This window comes from Poecile atricapillus, chromosome 3 (genome assembly GCF_030490865.1).
Source record: "Poecile atricapillus isolate bPoeAtr1 chromosome 3, bPoeAtr1.hap1, whole genome shotgun sequence".
Taxonomy (NCBI): Eukaryota; Metazoa; Chordata; class Aves; order Passeriformes; family Paridae; genus Poecile; species Poecile atricapillus.
Window position 1 is genome coordinate 42,420,972 of NC_081251.1, and position 25,630 is coordinate 42,446,601.

Genomic DNA, 25,630 nt, shown 5'->3' on the forward strand with positions numbered 1-25,630 from the left:
TTGGTCAGTCATTTAATTTACTCGTCAGTAAAACTAAAACCCAAAATGATGAGGTGAAATAATAACATTTTTAAAAACAAAATCATGCTAGGGTGTTTCATACTGAATTTGTGCCTTTGGAGGATGCAGTTCACAATGCCTTAATTTTCTCTATCATTTTAATTGAAATCACATGATATCAAATTACAGGAAAGAGGAGAAAAAAACATATAGATGTACATGGAAATAAATTATTTCTGACTACTGTAATATTAGATAAGCAGTGAAAATGGAATCCTCCCACAGTAGTCGAAACTCAACAAATCCCAAAAATGTTATCAGAAAGAGATCACAGTGGTGATATCATAGCTCCTCTTTTCACTTAAGTCTCCACAAAATTTCTTTAATTCCTCAGTACAGTGTAAAGTCGTTCATATTAAAATCCAATACCTCCTCACAACAGGCTGACTGATTACTCTAGAAATTAAAAATAATGCAGGATTGCATGACAAAGAAAAAAATTAAAAAACATGGTAGATTGTCATCAGAAATTATTATAATTTTAGCAGAGATGAAAAAATTGTTTTAAGATGGGTCATGAGAACATTTATTGCTGCTGATTTCCTGGAATTCACCTGACTCCTATGTTAATAGTGTATGCTATTTGTCTCCAGTCAAGACTTTCCTCCCAGTTTCACTGGGGAAAAAAACCACCAGCTGCAATATGAAAGATACGATCTTCAGAAATTCATTAAAATGAAATAGCAAATTTAACAATGAATGAGAGTGTGCAAACCCCATCATATCATTGTCTTAAAATTAATTGTAAATGATAATAAATCAAATAATAAGGTATTTGGAGAAAAGGGAGTCTTCAGTAATAATATTTTAATTTTTATACTTTGGACAGTATTTTTTAAATGCAATTTATATACAAAAGTGCAGATTGAGAAGTTGTACAGACCTGCTAAATTTTCATTCATCAACTGTAAGTAAATAAGTATCCTCATAGTATCACTTAACTGATTGGGAGCTGTTAGGTGCTCACCTCATCTCGTTTCTTCCCGTAGAAAATTGCTCACCTTCAGCTTATTATCTCTCTATACTCTCTGTATCTCAGTACTACTACGGCAATCTGGCAGTATCTGACAGAAGGAAGCTGGAAAATTGGCAGCCTGCAGGGAAAGTCTTCACTCAATCTTTCTTGCTCTCTTGCTGCTCCTGCCGCTAGACTTCCTATTCGAAGTATGGGATGAAGTCTTGATCACAAAGACTTCTATCAGAAGTGTTTAACCTATCATTAGCTACTGATTTGTCATTAGGTAAAGTTTCTCTCTCCCTAAACGAATAGTGAATGTTTTATTTATTTTAAATACATGAGCTTTGTTTTCCCATTGTTGTGGGGCTCGTTTATTTTGATTAGGCACCTTATCTCTGTTTGGCCCTGCACGGAAGACAAATTACAATAACTTTTGGAGGCTTTTTGACAGCTGCCTGTATTTAGCATTGCAAGCATATTTCTTATACTTCTCTACTTCTCTCTCTCCCCTTGTCCTTGTTGTACCTCTCAGCCCCCAATCAGATTCTGATAAACACTATGTTAGGAGTAATAGGAGGGTTATTTGATAGCTACAAGGAGAAGCAAGCAGGAAAATCCTCAGGATGCCCTGTACAATGGTCCTGATTTCACCATGCAAGATCTGATGCAACAGTGGGGATGATGTGTCTCATAGTGGTCTTTAGAGAGTATTAAAATGCAACAGAAGTTAAGATTTTAAGGTGGTTACTTTGTCTTAAAATCTGTTTGTCACAGAATGAAAATCATGGATGATTAAGTCCTCAGAGGTTGAAATTCTATTAAATGTGTTTTTTCTAGAAGACAAAAGGTTATTATTTTGTAGGCTGTATCACTGTTCAAAGGTTGCACAATGATAAAAATAATATCATATCTAAGATTCAATTTGTTTTCCAAAATTCAAGTCATGCATTAACAGAAGACTTGCAGTGACAAATCCACTTGCTTGAATTACTCTCTACAATTAATTTCTTTTCACCGCATTAAGATAAAAACAATGAAAGCTGAAATCTGATTAAACTGCTATATTTCATCTTTATTTCCTGTATAAATCTTAGATACTGAGTAAGATGGGAGAACAGTCAATAACAATTAAAAAAAAGAATGCATACATTATGCTCTTGATTTATGTCCCTCTGACTTTTTGGATGTTTGTAATTAATCTTCTGCTGGGAATCATATTTTCCTTGATATGTTACTTTTTGCTAGTGTGGAAAGGTATAATAGGAACAAGATCATGCAACCCTCGGCTCATTTAAGAATACACAAAAATATAATGGAAATATGATGTTAATTGAAAAAAAATCAAGTGTGTTGAAAATGAATTCATATGTGAATTGGGCTACTTCTATTCTTCCTGAAGAATATTAGAGCAAGACTTCTATGACTTTTTAGTCATAGGCTGTCCATACAAGCTTCCAAACATCTGTCTGTCCCCTTTAAATATTAGGAGGATTAGTTGTTATAAAAACCAGTATATGTTTGGTTTCTATGTTAGTCTGTGTTCTGGAATGGAATGCCTAATATCTGCTTGATCTGTTTGTTCTCACTATATGTTAACACCTGCTGATCTACTGGCTGGATTTAGTATAACACAACAGCGTTCTTCACAGAGACCTCTTTTACATCAACTTCAGTAGGCAGAAATTCATGATGATATAAGTACAGCCTCTACGTTATAGTACGTGTCTAAAATTCTCTTCTAAACATACTAGGAAGAGCAGTGAAATTTAGTGCAATATTTACTTATGAAAATACCTAAATATCTGACTGCTCCTGCATCTATTATAAACTCAAGCACTAAATACCTTGGACTCCTGCATTTTTTACAAAGTCTTACCTCTGTCCTCATATCATCTTCAGGAGACAGAAGTGTTGCCCTACTACGCTTTAAAACTTTGAACATAAAAAAGAGGCATAGGAAAATCTTGTGGAATTGTACTGTTTAATATTTGAGAAGTTGATTATTTGCTTTTGTCTTTTGATTTTCTTTTGTGCATTGTGTTCGCTCCTACAGCAACAGGCAGTTCCTCTCCTCCAGGTTTTCTTTGAACAGGTATACAGGCAGCCAGATTCCAGTAGTTTGAAGTACTTTGATGCAATAGTCAAAGTTTGCCATGTCAAACATGTCAAAACAGTCAAAGTATGCCATGTGTCTTTAAAGGGATGAATTTGGTTTCATGGAACAAAGTTTATCCTATTTGGAGCAAATATCCTGGGAAGATGCAAAATGTATGTCTAGCCTAAGGTGGCTAAACTACATTCTGGGCTGTTTTCTTTCAGAACACCAAAAAGAGAATCAGTCTTACTCTAAGTACTAGATCTAGGCAAACCCACAGGTTTCACTTGTTTTTCTTTCACATACTATATTTTTCTAGTAATTTATATTCCATAGAGCTTACCTGAGTTTGTTCATATCATTGCAACAATATTTGGTACTAAAATTGTGTCTGAAAAGAGATTTCGATTTTCAAACTTCTCCTTTTCCTTTCCTTCTATTCTTTACCCTGTATTCTGGTAAATGCATCAGAAGAATGTAAAGTACTGTCACTCTTGAAAACTCAAATATTTAAATGATATCAAGCACCAATTCTTAATGTTGCTTTCAATTTTGCCAACATGCATGCACACATTAGGTTCATGTGGATAGCACACAGATACACAAAATTCTCCTTAATAATTTTAAAACTTTTGAATCATCTCTGCATCTTATCATTTTGGGAAGTTTGTCAAATCTGTTTTCACTCAAAGGTGCTTGTATTTACATTGTAAATACAAAGCTGCTGCTTTTTGTCTTTTTTTTTTTTTTTTTACTACTTTTGGGAAAAATCCTTTTGCTGTAATATCAAAAGTACTGAGGTTGAAGTCAGCATTGGCCCATAACCAGCAAGCTTTATTTCAGTCAAATCATAAGAGAAAAACTAATGCAATTTTGGAAAGGCAAATTTAAAAAAAAAGAATCAGTAACAATAATATTCACAATCTAAGGGAATATTTATTTGACAAATTCATAGCCCAGATGAAATATATTTTCTCGATTAACCTTGTAGATCAACTATATGATTAATTTGATCTCTTGCACTTATAGCAACATCAGATAACCTAAGCAGAGTGTGTGGATATATACACATATGTATATGCAATCTATATAAATCAGTTGTGCACATATATGTACATCCAATTTGCTCATAAAGTCATATAATTTTGTTCTGAATACTCTTCTGGTAGACAATTTGATATTCTTTGTCAATGTTTTCAGACCTCTGTGAATATACTACTGACACCACTAATATGCACTAATATTTTTTTAATACTATGCTTTTACTATGTTTTTACATTAAACAAAATTTCCATTTCCTTTCATTCAACCTTCCACTCTTTTAATAATTTATTTTCCTTTTGATATTTGATTGTTAGTTGAAACCCTGCTTGTACCCCTATTTATAGATTTCAGCCACAGAGGTAGTTACCTTGGAAACTGTTTAAAGTGCACCTTCCTGAATATTTGTTCTATCAAATCACTGAACTTCCTTTCCTCTTCCATCTTTTGCTCCACAAAACTTGGTATTGGTAAGCAGACTTGTCCAGCTTATTTCTAACTATAACTCCCTTTCTTAGTGACTCAAGGTCACACTGTACAGTAGGCGTCTTCTCACTTTTGGGTAGTCATGGCATGTCTACCATATATACTTTTGTTCTAGAAGCTGCTGTTAACAACAAAGTTCTACAGCAATAATTGGTCTAATGAAAAAATTTCTTCAGAGACTAGAAAGAGTTATTTCTTCCCTTTCCTATACACTCCCCCTTACTGGGATATGGAAAAAAAAATTGAGAATGGTGAAAAACATTAGTTACTTAATAATCATTATTATTTTGAGAATGATAGAATAGTATAAACTAAGTGATTTGACATTTCTCAGGATCAGAATTCTCATAATACAGGTACAAGGTTGTACTTATTCTCATCTGGTCTTGAATGAGATAGCTCTATTGAAATTATTAATGCCCCAAGATTAGTGTATTGGTTCTGTCTTGTTGCCTCTGCTTTTCTGTCATATTTGACCAGTCCCAAAAATCCTGACAAAAATAGTGATACTAATATTTTATACTGAGTGTAGCAGGAAAATGGGAAGATGTTTATGAACACAGACAAACAAAGATAATTACTTTTTTTTAATTAAAGATCAAATTGAATATACAAATGAGAACTTAACCTGTGTAACCTAACTTCTATGACCAAATGAAATTTATAGCGTTCTTTAAATATTTATGTTACGTTATTTATAAGCAATGAAATAGGCTCTTAAGCTTCATCAGGAACATAAGAAAAGTCCTCTTTATATTAAACAAGTAAATTGGTCCTGAGTGCTTGCTGTTGTGGAGGATCATCAAATTCCTCATTGGCTCTCCCTTTTCACCTCTTATCTCATCACGTTAAATTAGGATAAAGAAAAAATTTAACTGCTCTTCCTTGAAGAACAAAATGTGCTATGTCAGTATTTTTTCCAGAATAGACTGCATCTTGATCTTTTCAGAAGACCTATAGCTTTCTAGCCACAGGTCATATATTTTAAAGGATAATGAGGAGTTTACTTCTAAAGAGTTTTCAAAGGAGATAGCTGCAACTCTCACAGATGACCTCTCTCATGTGGATCACTGCAGATGTATAAGGAGATAATAATTTCTGCATACCTTCAAGAAGTGGGTGCAAATATAAATGGACAAAAAGTGTTTTGGCTAGTTCTATATAGCAGACAGAATATTACTGAAAATCTTTGAATTGTTGATAATGAAGTGATTCACTGGAATTAGTATCCATCAATATTTAAGAATTATATTGCAAGGCTGCAATATATTCTACTGAAAGTTTTTTATGCTATTCAAGATCCAAAATACCTAACTTAACTTTTTCATAAAATACAGAAGGCTCTAGAGAAGCTGTTATATAGAAAGACTATTTGTTAAACCTAATTATCTAGTCTACTTAAATTCAGTGCTCCATCTAGGATCTGTGAGAAATACATTTTAAAAATAAAACCACACAGAAATATGATATTTTTACGTATAAACACACAAAAACACAGAGCAAGGGGTGCATCTATATCTGTGTATAAAGATATATGGAATGATATACTGCTCCAAAGCACTAAGGATTGGCTCAGTTAGGGATCTGGGAGATGGTAGGAGTAATGAAGTGAAGGAAAGAATGTCATCATAAAGAAAAGTGCTTAATATCCAAATTCAGTGAGTTTGTCTATCATTTTATTCTCTGTTTAAAGCTATTTTTAGAGTTTACCTCTTCTTTAATAAGAAGAAATCGTGATTATGAGGGTCAAGGACTGTTTACATGAATGTTAGAGGTAACTATAAGGTGGGAATGTTGGCAGGGAGATATAAAGAAAGGGAAAATGAGTATTTTCATTTAATGACATTCTGAAAATAAGTAATGTTTTAAAGATAGTAATGCTTTAAAGAAAAAGTAATGTTTTAAAGACTTTGTCCTGGATTATTAGAAAGGATTTTAGGGACTATCTATTGCAACATCATCTTGATTGTCACTTTGATCTGGTTTGTTTTGTTTTTCCCCTGAAGAAAAATTTTAGATTGCAAAACATGCTCCTCACACTGGAGTTCTGACAGAAGCAAAATCTTGTCATGGATAGACTATTTAGGAGAAAAGGCAAACCAAACAAATTATTCTGTTCAGGCAAATTGAAACTCAATACAAACATACCTTCATAGCATTTATTTACTTATTTATTTATTTAAATAAATAAATTTTGGCTTAAAAAATGAAGCTTAACTTTATTAAAAATAAATTATTCAGCTACATCTCACCTTTCAAATCAAACAAGGAAACAAAAAACATATCATTATGACATCTTTTGAAGAATAATACATTTTTCAGTTCAGGGATTTCTAACAGAAGTGTTGACCAGATTAATTTTTCTCTAATAACCTCTGAAAGTTCAAAAACTCTGTAGAAAAAAAGAATCCATTAAGTAATATCCAAGCTGAAGGCTTCAACTGATAATTTAGAAAGTGTTTTCCATTTGTAGACATTAACACTAAGGATGCTTCAGAAAAAATGTGGTAGATGATTCTTTAAGAAAAAACACCTTCCAAATCTATATGAACTTAGGCAGATGGACACTACTACTTCAATGTAGTCCTTCTCTGATTGTTCAGCTAACATAGGTTAAGTTGTTATGTTGCTTAGAAGAGAGTATCAGTGAGTTCTAGGTCAGACTGGAGAGATCTTTGAACAACTTGATCTAGTGCAAGAAGTCCCTATCCAGGGCAGGAAGGTTGGACTAGATATTCTTAGAAGGTCTCTTTCAACCTAAACCCTTCCATGAATCAATATGAACTTTTTAATGAATCCATTATAAAGTTTTAACCAATTTGCACACGGAGTCATGAATTTTGGGCTCGTCATACAGCTTAGTTGCAGACCTGGCAGGTCATCTTACAGTCATGATCGAAATGGATGTATCTTAGAAGACATGTCTTTTTCAACCTACATGATTCTGTAATTCTCTATGACATAATTTGCTAATATCAATTTGCATGGATCTCCATAGATCCATGCCCAAATTACTATTTATACTCATTTAGTGGCCTTCATCATGGCATGACCTCATAACCTAGCAGGGATTCAGGATGTCAGGCAGCCAGATTCCAGTAGTTTGAAGTACTTTGATGCAACAGTCAGTCCTATGCCATGTCTCTTTAAAGGGATGAATTATTTTCTTTATTGAATAAGCCTTTTTAATTAATTACTGGAATGTTTAGTATAATATAGAAATATACTGAATGCCATTAGTCAGGTGGGATAATCATATTCCAGAAAGACAAGTAGAAATTTTACCTTTAAGTGTTATCCTTAGGGTTCATAATGTTTGAGTGTTCACAAAAAATATATCTTTTACTTCTCACTCACGTTTTATTTGTGACCATTGTTTGGACTTCTTTCCAAATTTGTCAGCTCAGTCTGGAATTCTGTTAAGGATCTCTGACCTAGGTGTAAGTTTTTCATATTCGATAATTTGAAAATAAAATTGTCTACCATATACAATTAATCACAGATTTAGAATACTTATGGAAATTTCATTTTTGAGTGTGTACATAAACTTTACACATTGAGTGCATTATAAACAGTGTTTGAAATATGTAACATATTCGATTTTTTTTTTTTTTACAGTAATTTTAAAAAGAAAACATTTCTGAAAATGTCTGGAAGTTTAATTTGCTCTTGGAAAATCAAGATTCTGAGACACCAGAAAAACAAGTATAAATTAATTTATTCAGACACAAGTATTAAAAGGACAATAGCTTTAGTTTCAGTTTCTGAGGAATTATTAAAATCAAGAGAAGTAAATAAAAATGAAGTATATAAGCTTGTACACTGCTTAGGCAGGATTTTTAAAAAGTAAGATGGCTTCAGTGAGCTGGTGTATTTTATATCCATTGATGTATGTGCTTTGCTAGCTTTATTATCTTTCCAAGCATTGCATACTTGTTCTAATGGATGATAAAAGCGAAGAAGTAGACTAATTTATAATCTGTAAATCAGTCTAGGAGAGCTGGGTAGACAGTAAGAAATAGCTTAATCATTGTCTTCAAAGAGTTCAAAAGGCTGATCCCAAAGACAAGTAAATGTATACATGAGCTTGTATTAGTTCCTTCCTCATCATTTGAAATTTCAAGTAAATGGGCTGCCCTGCAATCATGAAGAAAAGATACTGCACTGCTGCTATGGTATTTGGTATTGCTTAGATAAAGCCTGTTTAAAGGCGGAGAAAATAAGATTGCCTTAAGCCTCTTGTCAGCTTCCAGTCTGAAGTAAATTCATACATAACAAAAAAAGACTCAAAGGAAATAAAAAAACTGAAAGTGGAAAAATAAGCTGGTCAAAGCAAACTATTAACATATCTCTTCCCTAGGTATTAATCATACTATATGGGAGTGAGGGTCAAAAGAGTTGAGAAGAACAAGGAGCATTTTGGTGCAGGCAAATAGAAAAAAAGCCAGCTAAGATAGTGATTTAAAACAGATTGAAATTTTTAAAGTGAGGAATAAAGGTCACAAAATCAGGTTCAGATTGATAAGGCACAGTGGGAAAGTTTTAATAAATTCTCAGTAAATGTTTTTAAGACAAGAACTCCAGACCTGAATATTGAGATAAAAAAAGGGTTTTCTGTCTTATCAATTGGGAGAGTTAAGAAAAATTCTAGTAAGAGATCAAACAGAATTATGAAAACTTGGTTTGGAACAAAGGAACTGAACTAAGAGTAATTTTACTAACTACTACAGAAAAATAAAAAGGTTTTTTAATTATTTACTTTTACTCGTGTATTGGGGGCAACAGGGATGCTGCTTTGTCTTTTCAAAATGTTAGAAATCTTATATCTGTAAGCAGCAAAGGAGGTGGAATTAAAATAAGAAGTAGAGTCTAAATCCAAGTCATTGTACCTAGCAAAGAAAACAGTGAAGTAATAGATGGAAAGGGAAATAAGTGTTAGCCTTTTGTATTTGAAGATATAGACAAAGCGGTTATATAAAAAAGAAGGGATGAAGAGGGGCTGAGGTCATTTGGCTTGTTCAACCTGGGAAAGAGGAGACTGATGGAGACCTCATTGCAATCTACAACTTCCTCATGAAGGGAAGTTGAGAGGCAGGCACTGGTCTCTTCCCTTTGGTCACCAGTGACAGAACCCAAAGGAACGGCCTGAAGTTGTGTGAGGGGAGGTTTAGGTTGGTAAATCCTCTTTACCCAGTGGGTGGTTGGCACTGGAAGTGGTTTCCCAGGGGAGTGGTCATAGCACCAAGCCTGACAGAGTTCAAGAAGTATTTGGAAAATGCTCTTAGGCACATGGTGTGACTCTTGGGACAATCCTGAGCAGGACTTGGACTTCAATGATCTTTGTGGTCCCTTCCAATGCAACATATTCTATGATTTTATGATTTTATGAATCTTCACTGTAGCAGAAATCCACTTTGTCTGCAAAACATGATAAATAGTATAAAGATACTCTTGCTAGCTGTTTGAATACTTTACTAGACTTTAAAAGGGACATCAAGACCAGGGGGAGAGTTCAACACCAGGACAAGTTTTGCTAGTGTAGCATTGGTTAAAGGTATCTATCTAATTTGGTATGGACCACATTAAGTGGAGAGTGAGTAGGACTAAAATCTGGTTGAACTGACAGGCTTAAAGGGTCATTATAAACAGATTGAAGTCCAACTGGAGGTAAATTGTAGACAGTTATGCTCTCATGGGGGTATCAGGTCCCATATGGATTCACTTGTGATCTGGATAGTAATATCTCAGCAACTTTACAGATGATAGAAAACTGAGAGAAACTGTTGACAAAACAGCTCAATAGGCTGGTGAAATGGGTAGGAAGGAACCACATGTAGGGCAAGAAAAGAAAATCCCAACTCCCTGGAGAATTAAAGTGTCCATCATTAGAAGAGAGGCAGAGAGAGGGTTTGTTTAGTCTGGAACAAAGAAAAGTTGTGTGTGGGGAATGTAGATTGATATTTATAAATATGTGATAGAAGGATGTAAAAAAGATGGAGCCAGACTTTGCTTGGTGGTGTCCAGTGAAGGAAGACGAGGCAGTGGGCAAAAATTGAAATTTGAGAATTTACATTTGAATACTCTACCATGAGAATCAAGCACTGGACCATGCTGTCCAGAGAGATTGTGGGGTCTCCATCCTTGGAAATTTTCAAACCCTAGACAATGTCCTAGACATCATCTACTAGACTTTTCTTGGAACTGGATTTTGGGATAAATTATCTCCAGAGGCTCCTTCCAACATCAACAGTTCTGTGATTCCAGGACTGCTGTGGTAATCTGGGACACTGGTACATGGCCATTCTCCCACAGAACAGGAATGAACCTCCATAGTTTTATTTTCCTTGCATGTTCTATGTCCGTTTAAAATAATGGCCTTTATTGGAAGAAATTTACCAAACTGTATTAAGGAAGGAAACAGTGATTGCATTAATAAAACATAACAATTTGGGCCTCCCTTCCTTCTCCAGCTTCAGTATCAGCACTATTCCTCTTCTAATAGATGGGCCATTTCAAATTCTTAGCTCTCTTTAACTCATGCTAGACATTTTTTAAAAGGCTTTGTGGTGTTTTTGGTTGGGGTAGTGTTAATTTTCTTTGCAGTAGCTGGTATGGGGCTATGTTTCAGATTTGATCTGAAAATAGTGTTGATAGCACAGGAACATTTTTGTTTCTGCTGGACAGTGCTTGTCCAGAGCAAAGGCCTTTTCTGCTTTTCACCCTATGCCACCAGTGCATAGGCTGGGGGTGCAGAAACAACAGGGAGGGGACAGAGCAAGGGCAGCTGGCCCCACCTGACTAAAGGGATATTCATCATATTGCATTATGCTCAGCATATAAAGCTGGGGGGAGAAGAAGGAAGCAGGGGCAGGATGTTTGTAGTGATGGTGTTTGTCTTTCCAAGTAATGGGTACACACAATGGAACTCTGCTTTCCTGGGGATGGCTGAACATCTGCCAGCCCATGGGAAGTGGTGAATGAAATTCTTGTGCTTTGCTTATGCACACAGCTTTTGGTTTACCTGCTCAACTGTCTTTGTCTCAACTCATGAATTTTCTCACTCCTACTTACAAGTCCCATAAGGATAACAGCTGATAGCAAACAAACCCAGAAATATCATGCTGTATGATTTATCAGCCCTTGAGTAAGTAGAGAAAATAAACTACTGGGATAAGTTACTGGGATTTTCTTTATTCTTCCATTTAGCTCAAAATGAGGGAATCAAATAGACAGTAATTAGAATGCAAAGAAAATATTATAATTACATTACTGTGGTTTGTATACAATTCTTTAGTTTGGTGTTTCTTTAGACATAGTAATTGCCTTCTTACATTTTTGTATTTACAGTAAAAACACTGCAAGGGATAAAGTTAGCTATAGAAAATATTTGCTAGAAAAATACAATCATAGCATTATGGCAAATACTGTCATGATCTGAATGGAAAGCGTGGGCTAATTGACAGATTCTATCACATCTGTCATGATGAACATGATTATACTTTTCCCAGAGATCTTCAGTAAGCTGTCATGTTCCAAAAAGGTGCAGTGCAACTTTGTCATATAAACATAAACCAGAATCAAATTAATAAGATTAAAATATCTGTCCCCTTGAGAAATAACATTATCTTATGATAAGTTAAAAATTCTTTCTGGAGCTACACATCTCAAAGCAGGTAATTTTTCCTTATTTAATTACTTGTTGACAGAAAATGTCTTTCGCTTATCTGCAGCTATATATTTTTAAATGAACTTAGGGTGTATGTGTCCAGCTGCTGACCCAGGTGCTCATTAGAGAAACCTTTCATGTGAATTAGCACATTTTAAGCAAATTCAGCAGATGACTAATACTCAAAATAAATATGAAACTATTCCCTTACTTGCCCAAGAAACTTCATCCACTTTGTTGTGTTTAAAATTGTTTGTGCTGTCACTGCTTTGGCTGCTTTTCTGCTTGGCATGTGCAGGGAAATCAGGTTCGTGGTTTTGCTAAAACATATTTTCCAACACAATGGCTTTCAAATTCATAGGTGATCTCTTTAACCCTATCTGCGAGTAGTGAAGGGGGCAACCAAAGGGTCACACAAAATAATATAGTCATGATAGCACATTGACAGTGGCATCAGTTATGTGCTAAAATGCAATCACAAACACTATCAGTGCAAATGTTAATTTTTGTCAAACAGTGCAGGAACAAGATGTAGTGGGATAAATAGTATGCTATACAATGCAGAATGAGTTCAATGAGTTTTCTGTGCTTTCACTCTATTTTTGTTTTCATTGCCATTTTTTCTGGTCTTATATAATACATGTGAACAGCAAAGTATTAAGTCAGTCGCCAGTAAATGTTGCTAGCTTTTTAAATTGAAATTTAATACATATTTACTTTTTGCTTATTGGAGGTTTCTAAAATGGTTGCTCATAAATTAGTTTTCATAAAATTCCCTAGAATGGAATTTTCTCAAATATTTAAATCAAAACAAAATAAGGATCTGAGTCAAACACTGTAGGCCCAGTTGCTGTTTTTATTGGAAACTGCTCAGCAAAATAATTTGTAGCATCCTGAAAAGGCTGTCTTGTTTTCGTAAGCAGATTAGCAGAGATAATAATATAAATTTATCTAAATTCAACCAAATGGATTCTCAAACTACATCAGAAATTTGGTTTCCCATTAGCTGTTTACTAGATGAATAAAAGAACTACTTTTCTGTCCAACTGATAAATTTACTGACAGCTTGACAGGGGAAATAGAACGATGCAAAGCTACACCCAGTGATTCCATGAAGGAAATGTCTGGAACAATTGGTAGTTGGAAATTCATAGAATTATTGCATAATTTGGGCTAGAAGAACCCTAAAGATCATCTAGTTACAACTCCCTTACAATCATTAATAGTAAATTTTCTAGGAGTTATCACATACCAGCCTACACAATATTTTTTAGATGGCACATAAAATTCCACTAGACCACATCATTACATTTCAAGTATCTGTTCCTTCCCTTGACTATTTCAGAACTTGGATGTCAGAGTCCAAAGAGTAATTATTTCAAGACATGTTTGAAATGTTTCATTATTGATAAAAAATTCTGCTCTGCCCCCAAAATGAATAGATTATAAAGTATAATTGTTTTTATCATGTGCAACAATAAATGCATCAATGTTGAATAAAATTTTAGTTAATATTAAAAAGTCTTTTACTGTAACAATCAGTAGAAATATTTAGTTAGAAAGCTTAAAATGTCACTAAGGTATCTCTGGATACATCCCACATGATATGATCTTGCTGAGTAACAGAGAAAAATTTTATGGCAGCTGAGGAATTATCCATTAAGAATTTTTTTTTTCCTAAAAATAAAAAAATGCCATGTTTAAATTTGGATTATTATTATTTCTGAATTGTTCTGTCAACTGAAATTTATATGAAATATGTTTTTTTCCATCAGTTTGTTTACTTTTTTCCTAATACACCCATATCTAAAAATTTTGAAATGTTTTTGAAAGCTTAGTTTATCACTGAAATTTCACATTATTGCTCACTTAGAAAAAAAAATAAAGATTGAGGGAAGGTTGTCCGAGCCCAGCTACTTATTGTCTTGCTCTGGCTGGTATCACTCAAAGTTAGTATCATTTAAACTTTGATTTTTGTAATTGAAGATGATGTTTAATGAGACTACAGTCGGACCTGTTTGCATCATAAAGTACACTGAGAAAAGTCTGAAAATGAGAAGAAGTAAGCGGTGGCAGTGTTTTCACTGTGATCTTTCCAAGAATTCAGGACAACTAATGTGAACAGAACATCTATAATGTTAAGGGTTCAATGTTGAGGCCATACCATGTGACATACACCTCCTGGTGCAAACATGAGAGAGCACTTTACTGTTGTCACAGGAAAAAGTATCTGTTCCTACAGCCAATGCTAAATGTGTTCAAATTAAAATGCCTTTTGAAATTTAAAGTTCAATCTAACTTAAATAAGATATAGTAGCCAGGGTTCTACTGAAACTGCAAAGTATGTATTTATAGTCAGATTTTGGGCAGCACAAGTTTCTTCAGTTTATATAGGGTAGTGGAAATACAGTGTGTGAACTTTTCACTGATGCTGCTTTTGATTTTCCTCTACATAAATATAGGAAATAGGGAAATTTTGGATTTAGTAGTTTCAGAAGATCACACATGAGAGTGCTACTCGAAATGATACTTTTTCTTCCCCCAAGACTGGTTCTGCACAGTTCAGTTATATTATGGCATTTGTATGAGCCATAATTAAGTAATTGGTACAGGGTTAGTCAGAGAAATCTTAGAATAATCTATGACTGAGTGTTGGTGTATTATTTAACATTAATATGACTGATTTAAATCACTGGGTGGTCAAACAAATTGGTAATTTGTTTTCATGTTTTCATTCACTGGAAAATTTCAGTTTATTTTGAGCAATTATTCTGAAAATAATTCAAATAGAACAGCTAATAATGCTGGAAAGTGAATTCTTTCTCCCTGTTCTGCCTGTTTCAAATTAGAACTTAGTCTTCAAAAGCTGTACTATATCCCTTTCTCTGTTGAACTACATTTATACTGTCTGGACTCACTTACTAGAAATGTCTAAATTCCAGGATGCAAATAAGCTCATTTATTTTATTTTGCTCTAACTTTTGACACGTTGCATGGTTTTGTCAGCAATGCAATTTTCTCCATCAATTTCTGGTAAGATGGGAAGGGGCTGTATATATACCAGTACTAAAAAGTACTCAAAACTGCATCTTATAACTCTGTTATTGTCTGTATTTTCTGTATGGATCATTAACAAAAAATATGTAAATTAATTTAGGTGTTTAGATGAATTCTGCATGATGTATTCATCAGGAACCAATCTAGCTGAAAAGCTTATCTATTATTTACTGTAACTTTTAATTCCAGATCTTTTAGATTTATTTTTTTTTTATTATTATTCTTTCTATTGGAGGGAAGCAGCTCCTTAAGAGCTATGTTGTTTATCTTCTCAAGTACATTGTTTAGGAAACTAAAGGTGTTTAAAGAAAAACTGCCAGAATTATTCCAAGATCTGACAGATTTGCTAACAAAAAATTTTTCTGATCAGTATCCCACCACTCCTCTACACCTTTGATAACAACCACATATGGCATCAGTCCTGCTTGCCTGAATTAACTCCAATTTTCTAGTCACCAAGGTCAGAAAAGTACAGAGAAAGACTCAGCTGTTAGCACATATGGTCCAATGTGGTTGGTAATTTAGTACAGAATGCTAAACCCAAATCCCACAGCAAAATACCTCAGTGGTGGCTTATGCTAATGTATAGACAGCAAATATTTTACATTAGCTATTTTGTGAATAAATAATGAAAATTATTGGCTGTTTTGGATGTAAAGAGGTTTTTTATGTCTGTCAATAGAACTGATAGGTGAACTTATTAGGAGAAAAAACCCTGTCTGTGCACCAAGGCTCATTTTGATGACTATCATTACAAGCAATAGTTAATGCTACTTCTTGCTGCTTGAATGGTGCCATTAGGAAAAAATGACAGTGGAAATTCTGCTTAGTTTTTGAAACCTGTGCAGACAATGAAATAGTATTTGTTTTTAACTATGTTTTCTTGGGGGAAAGACCAGTAATAATTAATGGACTTTCTGTCTCTTCTGCTCATTCGGAATCTTTGACCAAAGCAATGCTGAGTTTGGCTTCTAATGCTGTCAAATAAGTTTATACCAAATCTCAACAGCAACAGTATTTTGAGAATAGCACATATTAATTATGCTTTGAATATTGCACAAATATCTCTCAAATAGGTATAAATGCTGTGAGAATATGTTTGTTAAAATCTTGGCTTTGTGACAAATTCTTGCTCTATTAGAGGTAATATTTAAAGTAATATCTGTGACCTTCATGCTCAGTTCCAATGATAAAACTATGCAGTCAGTGCTTTTGGAAAATGAGATTGTTTTCAGATACAGTGCAAATGAAGTGTGGAGTTCCGTATGTGCAATTTGTATCTTGGAACAGGCAGTGAGCAGAAACGGGTTTATCTTTACAAACATCCAGAATATAGGATATGCTTTAGAAACAGACTAAGTTTGACTAAATTCTTATTCCTATTTATAAGGGAAGAAACCTGCAGAAATGTGAGATATATGACACTTGTCATCTTCCACAGTATTTTACAAGAAGAGCTCTTGTGATAGTTATTATTCAGTAGAGGACTATGTATCATTCTGGTATAAAAGGCAAGAAAGTTTTCTGAAATCCATTAGTGATTTTGGAGCTTTGAAGTCTTTACCTATTTCCAGGTCAAAGCTGATAGCAAAAACTTATTTCAATAACATTAGGGTTTGGGGTTTTTTATCTGTAAGTTATTTGAAATATTTAACATTTGTTCAAAATCTTTGGGTTTTAAAACAAAAAGTCAGCACAATCAGGGCAAGAGTGAAAATGTCTTTCTCTGAGCACTGCATTTTTCATTCTTTGTAGCTCTATTCTTGGCAGAAACACCTTTCCTCTTTTCATTTGTGCTCTATGGACCATAAAAACTGCCATTATGGAGGAGAAAAAGCTGTATGCATTACTTTTATTGTTTTTATGCTGACACAACAAAATCTAAATTGTCTGGTTCACTTAGGGGTTTTCAGGCCTCAGTGGTTCTGAAAAAAAAGGGGGAAAAAAAGAAGAAAAAAAGTAGAAAAATAATACTCTGAGGTCAAAGGGTTATTGTGAATGAGACCAAGATGAAAAAAGAGAGTGTCTTTCATTTTTCTGTGATGATTGAGAAGTAGCTAGTCTAAAAGTTCTAGGAGACAATAAAGAAAATATTGTATTAAAGAGATTGGTATTTATAACTACTTGCTAAATCGTTCCAAAAATTAGATGATACTCAGAAGCCCACTTGAATTAAGTTTATCTGTTGGGTGATGGAGGACAGCTGAGCTGATTTAAGTCTGGATTGTGGATGATATTGTATCATCCTGTGGAGGCATCAGGTGCAGATATGCAATTAAGACCAAATTGTGTTTTACACATAACGTGCTCAGCTATGTCAAAATCACTAATTATAATGCTTTAGCTGCCTCAAAAATAGCACTTTTGGAGTGTAGAATTAGCTAAGACTTATGAGAAACTGGAAATTGTTTTGGTCATTAAAAAAAAAAGTAAATGTACTATTTAAAACAAAGTATCTTCAGTAAGATGTGTAGTGATTTATGAAAGTTAAAAATTAAGTGTGGAAAGGTAAAAAATTAATAATGTGTCATCGCTTATTCTAATTCTTGTATTTATCATTATTTCCTTATATTACTTATATTCTTATATTACTGTTCTGAAGTCCCAGTAATGGATCATTGTTGTCCACTTCAGAAACATTGAGTTGTTTGGAGAAAACAGTACCTGTTCCAAAGAGTTCAGTTTCATTAAGAACTGGAACAGGTGGATCTGTGTACACAGATATACATTACAGAAAAAATAAAGTATATGAGGTACACAATGGAGATAACGTATCATCAGTCATTGATAGGTATTTGAACAGTAGCAATCAGCCTTCACAAATTTCCATTTGGTGAGACTACAGGCAGGTGAACAGTGTATTTATGTTTCTGTACAATTTATTTTCATTTATTCTACTGTTCAAATTCTTTCTGATAGCCTTATCTTTGAGTTTTGCTGTATTTATAATACTTCAGGAGAATAACAGGATTCCTAAAGCATTCTTTACCTTAGGCTATTTGTTCTCTCAGTTTTAAGCTTGTCACACTATGATTTGAAATGTATTCCATTAATTAACTTAGTTGATTTCTCTATTAATGGTACTAATTCTCTGTGGCCTAAAATACTGGACATATATCCCAGATATTTTAAAACATCTATGAGCAGTAAGAGGATTGACTATAATATTTGTTACACCTAAATTTGACATCTAGCCTTCTTATGTTTAGAAAAACTCTTGAGATACATTAGTACTTTTGCCATTATTAAGAACATCAGAAATGTATTTTCTAGTTTATTTCACAGCTGTGTAGATTTAGGTCATATGTCAAAACAAAATGCCAACTTTACAAAAGAGAATAAGGAATGAATAAAATAACTTACTACATGAACAGTTAAGTTTGGATTCCTTTACTCATGTTCAGGATTTCCAAAAGGTCATGGATGAGCCTAATTGAGTTGCAGAGGAATGAAGGGGAAAAAAAGACAGGAAAGCACATTCTTCTGGGTAATGATGTGTTTGCCTTTGGCTTGATGTATGAACCACATAAATTCACAATGCTTTTGGGGTTTGTTTGGTTTGTTTCTTTTGGTTTTTTTGGGTTTTTTGGGGTTTGTTTTTTTTTAGGTTTTTTGATTTGTTTTCCAAAACAGGAAATTACGTATTTCCTTTTGTTTTCTTGAAGTTGTTCAAGGTCAAAATTTGAAATGTCTCCAGAAGCTCTTTAATTATTGTACATAAGTTCACACTGATAAGGAATCAAAGAAATCCATGAAAACTCAAAGTTGGAAGGGATCTCTAGAGGTCCCTTACTCTTGTTAGAGGAGATCTGATTTTCTAATTGAAACCAACTTATTCAGGGTGCATGCAACATTAATTTATTCAGAGTTACTGAATATTGAGCTATTAAGCTGTCTCAAATATTTCCAGTGACCTGATTCTATGACTTCTCTGACCTACATGTTCCAATACTTAGTTTTTTCTCCTGGTAAAGGATTTTTTCCTTATATACTCAGGGAATGTCTCAATATCAGTGCTGGCTGTTGCCTCTTATGCTGACACCACACATCCTAATGAAGACAGTACCTTCAGCTTCTCTCTAACATTCTCTTTAGGTAATGGAAGAAGGTGATTATATTATTTGTAAGCCTTGCATTCTAGGAACAACACCGTTTTATATAAGTCTTTCTTTGTAAGTCAAGATCTCCAATCTTCTGATCACTTTGGTGGGCACTATCTAATTTTAACATGTCTTTGGACTCATGGAACAAAAACTGGACACAGTGTTCTTGGTGTGGCTTGACAAATGCCAGGTATTGTGGATTAATCACTTCCCTATTTCTGGGCTTGGCTATTGTCTGCTGATATTGCCTGCAGTCAGTCAGCTTTCCTGCTACAGAGATGGGCTGCTTACTTGTGTTCTGCTAGTTCTCTTCTTGGGACCATAAGTCCTTTTCAGCTAAGATTCACTCCCACCAGCCAATTTCCAGCTGGTGTGGATGCCTGGGAATATTATTTCCCAGCACTGGAATTTATATTTCTTAAATCTCATGCATTTCCTGTTATGCTAATTTCCAAGCCTTTTGTGACCTATCTGCACAGTAGCTCCTTCTTTCAGTATTTCTACCTCTCCTCTCTGTTTTGTGTCATCCACAAACTTGATAAGGCTGCTTTTGGTACCATTTTCCCAACAGCTTGTAAAAGTAGTGAGTGGTATCAGGTCTAGGACTGACCCCTGAGATAGTCAAACCTTGACAAGATGCTAATCTGGTTTGAGATGTTAACTACCACTTTCTCTGCCATTTCTCCACCTGTAGTTGCTCCATCCATCCAGTCCCTATCCTTCCAGGCTGTCATCAAAGATGTTCTGAGAGACCACATTAGACACCTTGATAAGGCTCATTGGTTTTTTTTTGAAATCTCTTTGCATATGTCATATTTCTGTCAGTGCAGATGCATAAGTGATGAGTTTGGTGATGTCATTCAGAGGTGGCATTTCATAGTTTGTCCATTACATAAGGTCAGAATGAATGCGCATTTTTCCTTTGGCTTTAAAAAAATCCATGAATCAACTTTAAGAAAAGTGACTTGTGTCCACTAAGCATGCAATGCACAGGGAAACAAAAGTCACAAAGCAGTTATACTCAGCATCATGAATAGAAAATACTGTAGTAGGGTACCGTCTCTGGGTTTTTTTCCTCACATAAATGACTGTGATGATTTAATTCTCATGTGGTGGAGAGTGCTTTCATAAAATATATCAGAACTGGGTTGATGACATTTTTTTTTTCTCACAATTTAATCTTAATTACCTTCAGTCTTTTCTTACTTACTACAGACTCTTTTGAGTTTAAATATTGCATGGGTGAAAGCAAAGTTGAAGCATTTTCTGTGGCGCCTAAATGCTTTTAGAAGCCAGGAAAGAAGCTGTAAGCTATCATTAAAATAAAAATCTCCATTAATGGATCTGTAATTTTTCTTTTGTAGAGAAATGTCATTATTAGTCTGGCACATTTTTACTGTGCATTTATCCACTCTTGACTCGTATCATGAGGTTTGCTTCCATGTACTTTGATCCTTGCTTATTCTGTCATATTCTCAACACTCTGATATTTTTCTAATCTTGTGGCCCAGAGTCCTGCTGACAAGTATTTCTTTCCAAGTCAGAGCTCCAGGATGGAGCAGTAAGTAAAACATTACTGACAATGACTCATTCTGTTTCCAGATCCATATTTTACATAGCATTAGAATATGACTAACTTAGAGCCTTTGCCATGGTTCCAGTTGTGGTCCCTGACAAGCACAGTTATCTTCCTTCCAATGATGTTTAATTCATGAACGCTGAGTATGACACTGATGGTATTCTCTGAATGTCATTTGAGAACTATCATTTCGTGCATCAGGTTTGATGTTGAAATAAGTTTCTAGATTTGCTTAATTTTTTCATTTCCAGCTTTCCTATGAGTTAGTTCTCTTTTTTCTTCCAGTGAAATTCAAGGCATAGACAGCTTTCTTACTACTCTACCTTGTCTTCAGCACTCCTGAGGGAACACAAGCATGGTAAATCATGTCACCACAAGTTATCTTATACAAGCATCATTTCTGGGTGATTTCAAGTTAGGTTGGATGTCTCAACAGTGATTTCCAGTTAGATGAAACAATATGGTTAACTAACACAAGATAAAATAATACACTTAATTGATGGAGTATATAGATTGATTAGCCAGATTGATTTGCACACAGTGAAAGAAGGTGGAAACAATGTAAATTGCAGCATCTGCTTCTCACAGTATGAATGATACAGTCATAACCACAGGAAGCATGTTGGAGTGTCATTATCTTTAATTCAATGTCAACTGGGCTCCTGATGCTTTTCATTGTTCTGACTTCTTGATTTTCACAATGAGTCTGCTGAGTATTTTGGCAAACACAGGACAACTATTTGTGGTAATATATATTCCTAAATCAAATGAAGAAGGTTCCTTAATTTCAGATTGAAAAAAAAAATCTCTTGTGCATTAAAAAAACTGCAAAAACAAAGGGTTCAGAAGTAGAGTGGCATTATTCCTTGGCATAATTTCAGCTTTTAGGGGTGGAAGAAAGTAGTGCAAAAGCATTCACTTTTTGTGCACTTTCTGTCACCCTTGTCAGCTTTACAGTGGTGAGCCATGTGCACTAGTATTCACGGTTTTGTCTTCTCTTCTTAATTAATCATTAATCAGACTCTTTTAATGTTTTTGTTTCATTTTAATTATTCCAGTAAATGAGCTGTCCTCTGCAGGAGCTTTCTCTGATTTTGTTGATGACCTTCTTTCTTGTCTTTTCAATAGTAGCAGTGGCCTCATCCTAGCTGATTAGATCAGTCATCATAATATGAACACTTCGTCCTTTAAAGGATGTTGTATATCTTTTCACATGTTCTAGTGATTGAGTAGAAAGCAACCATTCCCCTTGCTATTATTTTTTCATCCTGAAGTTTGTTTTTTTCCTCAACAAAAATAGAAAAATACATATGCAGTTCCTTCTCTATTTTTGTTGTATCCCATTTGTCTTTTTCTTCTCCTTCCCCTACCACATGTCAGCAATGTGCATCTAAGCATTTACTAAAATTATTTTCTCTGCCAGTATTGCTCAGATTATTTATAGCAGCTAAAATATTTACTGGGGTAAAGACTGTATGATGAAAGAATTAAATAAGGGTTCTCAGTAAAATTTTGCAAATAATGAAAAAAAAATATTTCCAACCTGTCTGTGTTACACATTAACTTATATTTCTACAGAGCTGATGTGCATTTTTTCTTGTATATTATGCTACAATGTAACATTAAATGCTTGCAAGATTTATTTGATTTCAAAATACAAGCAGTGTGAGGAGAGACCCTATCTATTTGGTCATCTCTATTCTGCATTCTCTATGTTCACAGAATATTTTGAAGAAAAATGTTTTCTTCTTTCATTGTTGCTAAAATCTTTTGCTCTCTGGTCCACATTATGTTCAATACAATAACAATTTACATAATGCAGAGCCTTTAAAGTCTTCAGTTTTGGCATTGACACTAGACTTAGTTCAAATGCTTGATTTGCTAAGTCTCCAGGCATAGCAAAAGAATTCTTGGGTTGTATCAGCAGGGGGACAAAGTAATCTCTTTTTTCCCAAATGAATGTTCTTTTCATTCCAATACACTGCTAATTCTCTTTTGGGTGAGAAATTCTGGCTGCCAATCATCTGAACTTGAGAAATGATTGTAGTGTCAATCTTTGTTTAATATTTCTTCCAGAGCTGATGGCAGAAATATATTTAAGTCTCACATTAAAAGAGGAAAGACACCTTAAAAAGTCTAATAATACTAGTGTTTATATGATATTTCTAAATTTTATTTATTAGGCAAAATTTAACATTACAGAGCATTTTTTGATACATCTTGAGTTTGCAGTGTTATTAAACAGATGGGACAAATAGGTTATAAAATGTTCAGTATTTCTAATAACTTCAGTTTGTCCAGTCATTATGATGTCTTAAGCACTGTGTTTTACAAAAATGAGAGAAGGTAATTACCTTCTTTTTAAACCAACTCAGGTGAAAAAAAGGAAGCAACTCCTCTGTAGTTGCACAGCAACAATTTCTTCCAAACTATTGACTCCTTTGTCCCAAATTACTGATTCCCTTCATACTGCATCAGTTCTTTGTATTCTAGAAATATTAAATCAGAAAACACATATTAATTTTTAGGACTTCCAGAAGTCCATTTCTGTAGGGCAAACTAGCCTTATTATAACCAGAGAGTGATATTATCTCTTACTTAAAATCTTTCTCCAAGTATTTTTGTCATGTACAATAGGTAAAATGCTATCTTCACAAACCTCTCCTTCACAACTGTTTCCTCCACACACTGCCATCTGTAAGTGTTTTGATTACTTCCGATTGCCACGCTATGCATTAGGTTTTCACAACTCTTCAGTTGAGTGATTGAAATAACAGCAAAATTTCACTATTTCACTTGTGCCAGAATCCACATATTGTCCCACAAAATTGATTATCTTTGCTAGAGTGAAATACTTAATAGTTTTCCACTGACCTGAATTACTTGTAGGCCTTCCTTCTGCATAAAAACCATATAAGCAATAAAAAGAGACAAACAACAGATATTTCACATTTGATAATCTGTCTAGTTGTTTATTTTTACATGGAGAAGATGAGAAGTACAGCTGAGATAAAAGGCACAGGAATCCTTAGAAAATTGCCTTGGTAAAACCTGACACAGTAAAATCCGAGAGGAGATCAATGTGCAAATTGAGAGTTTGCTTTCACCTGTATAAGCATATTATTCTTATTCATATTGCATTTAATATTTGCCTTTCAGAAATCCAAAATCTCCACTTATGACAAGATGTGGGCCTTCATGAGCAGCAGGAGGCAGTCAGTACTTGTCAAAAGCAATGAAGAAGGTATCCAACGCGTGCTTACCTCTGACTACGCATTTTTAATGGAGTCGACAACCATTGAGTTTGTCACACAGAGGAACTGTAACCTTACACAGATTGGAGGCCTGATAGACTCCAAAGGTTACGGCGTTGGAACTCCCATGGGTAGGTGATATGTCAACCACTTGTTCTCTGTTCATTAATCTTAGCTGCTGCTGCAGCTGTATGGGAAACATCCCATACACTGTTCCTTTCTCTACGTTCCGAGCATTCACCTTTATTTTCTTTTTCCCAACCAGACACAATACATATTTTGTGAGTTTATGGATTTTGTTGTATTTTCCAAACAAAACAGTAGTTACTTTATAAATGGTTTGATATTTTCATATGATAAATTTGTCTTACTTGGTGCCTTCCATATGTTCAACAATAACAGCAGCAAAAGTACATTTCACAGAACTTTATTTTATTAAAAAAAAAGTTTCAAAGATGTTTATCTCTGTGTTCAGAGAATGAAGTCCTATTAGTGGAAGACTTACATTAGCAAATGGGGCTGATTCTTTTAAAGTGAGAGGGTTAATTGCTGAGATTGCTAAAAGAGGAGGAAAGATTCCATACCATGCCACAAAACAAAACAAATATTGATTTAGCCTTGTGGAATATGGTTTGAATACTGGCTTGGCAATTCCAATCCTTTAAGACTTTTCCAGGTCAGCTGCTTTTTACTAAGTACAAAACTTTAGTTTCAAGATTACAATCCAACTACAAGTGTTAGCTTGGCTGTAGCTTGGCTCCTAGAGTCCACAGAATGGGATTCAGCAAGAAATGAGTACACACTGAGTGCAGTGATTTTTTCAAGAACATGAGGCGAAGATCTGGGATTAGATTTCAGAATAAATGGGAACAAAAACAGTGTGACACCAAAGTTGTGAGTTCTGCACAATTATTTTACTTAACATTGTAAAGTTGTTCTGCTGACTTATTTCTCAGGCAAATATTTATTTAAACTTCATTTTGAACAATATTTTATCATTTTGTGATTTATGTGGATATGCTTTTGTTTTTCTGAGATAGGTTTTAAGTTTGGTACTGTTTTTATCTGTGTTAATAACATATGTTACATCAGTGTACTGGGAAAGTTGTGTCCAACAGTATAAATCAAGCACATGGAATTTTAAGAAATAAAGATTACTGGCATATCTTGGACAAAGAGGTACCTAGTATTATCAAATACAGATTTGCCTATATATTGACTATATTACTTCAATAACATCTTTGCAATTTTCATTTTTTCAGTAATTTTCTATTTAATGGACACCTGCTGAAGAAATTATGATTCTGCTCATTCTGTCTTTGAATAGTTAG

General features: G+C 34.2%; 1 protein-coding gene across 1 annotated transcript in view; it reads left to right on the plus strand.

Annotated features, from left to right (window-relative positions):
• The window catches only part of GRIK2 (glutamate ionotropic receptor kainate type subunit 2), a 307,573-nt gene that overhangs the window by 246,485 nt on the left and 35,458 nt on the right, over positions 1 to 25,630 (plus strand). The window contains exon 14 of the mRNA XM_058834895.1: positions 24,205 to 24,430. Within this exon, the coding sequence (XP_058690878.1) occupies positions 24,205 to 24,430 (226 nt within the window). The remainder of the gene's footprint in view (positions 1 to 24,204; positions 24,431 to 25,630) is intronic.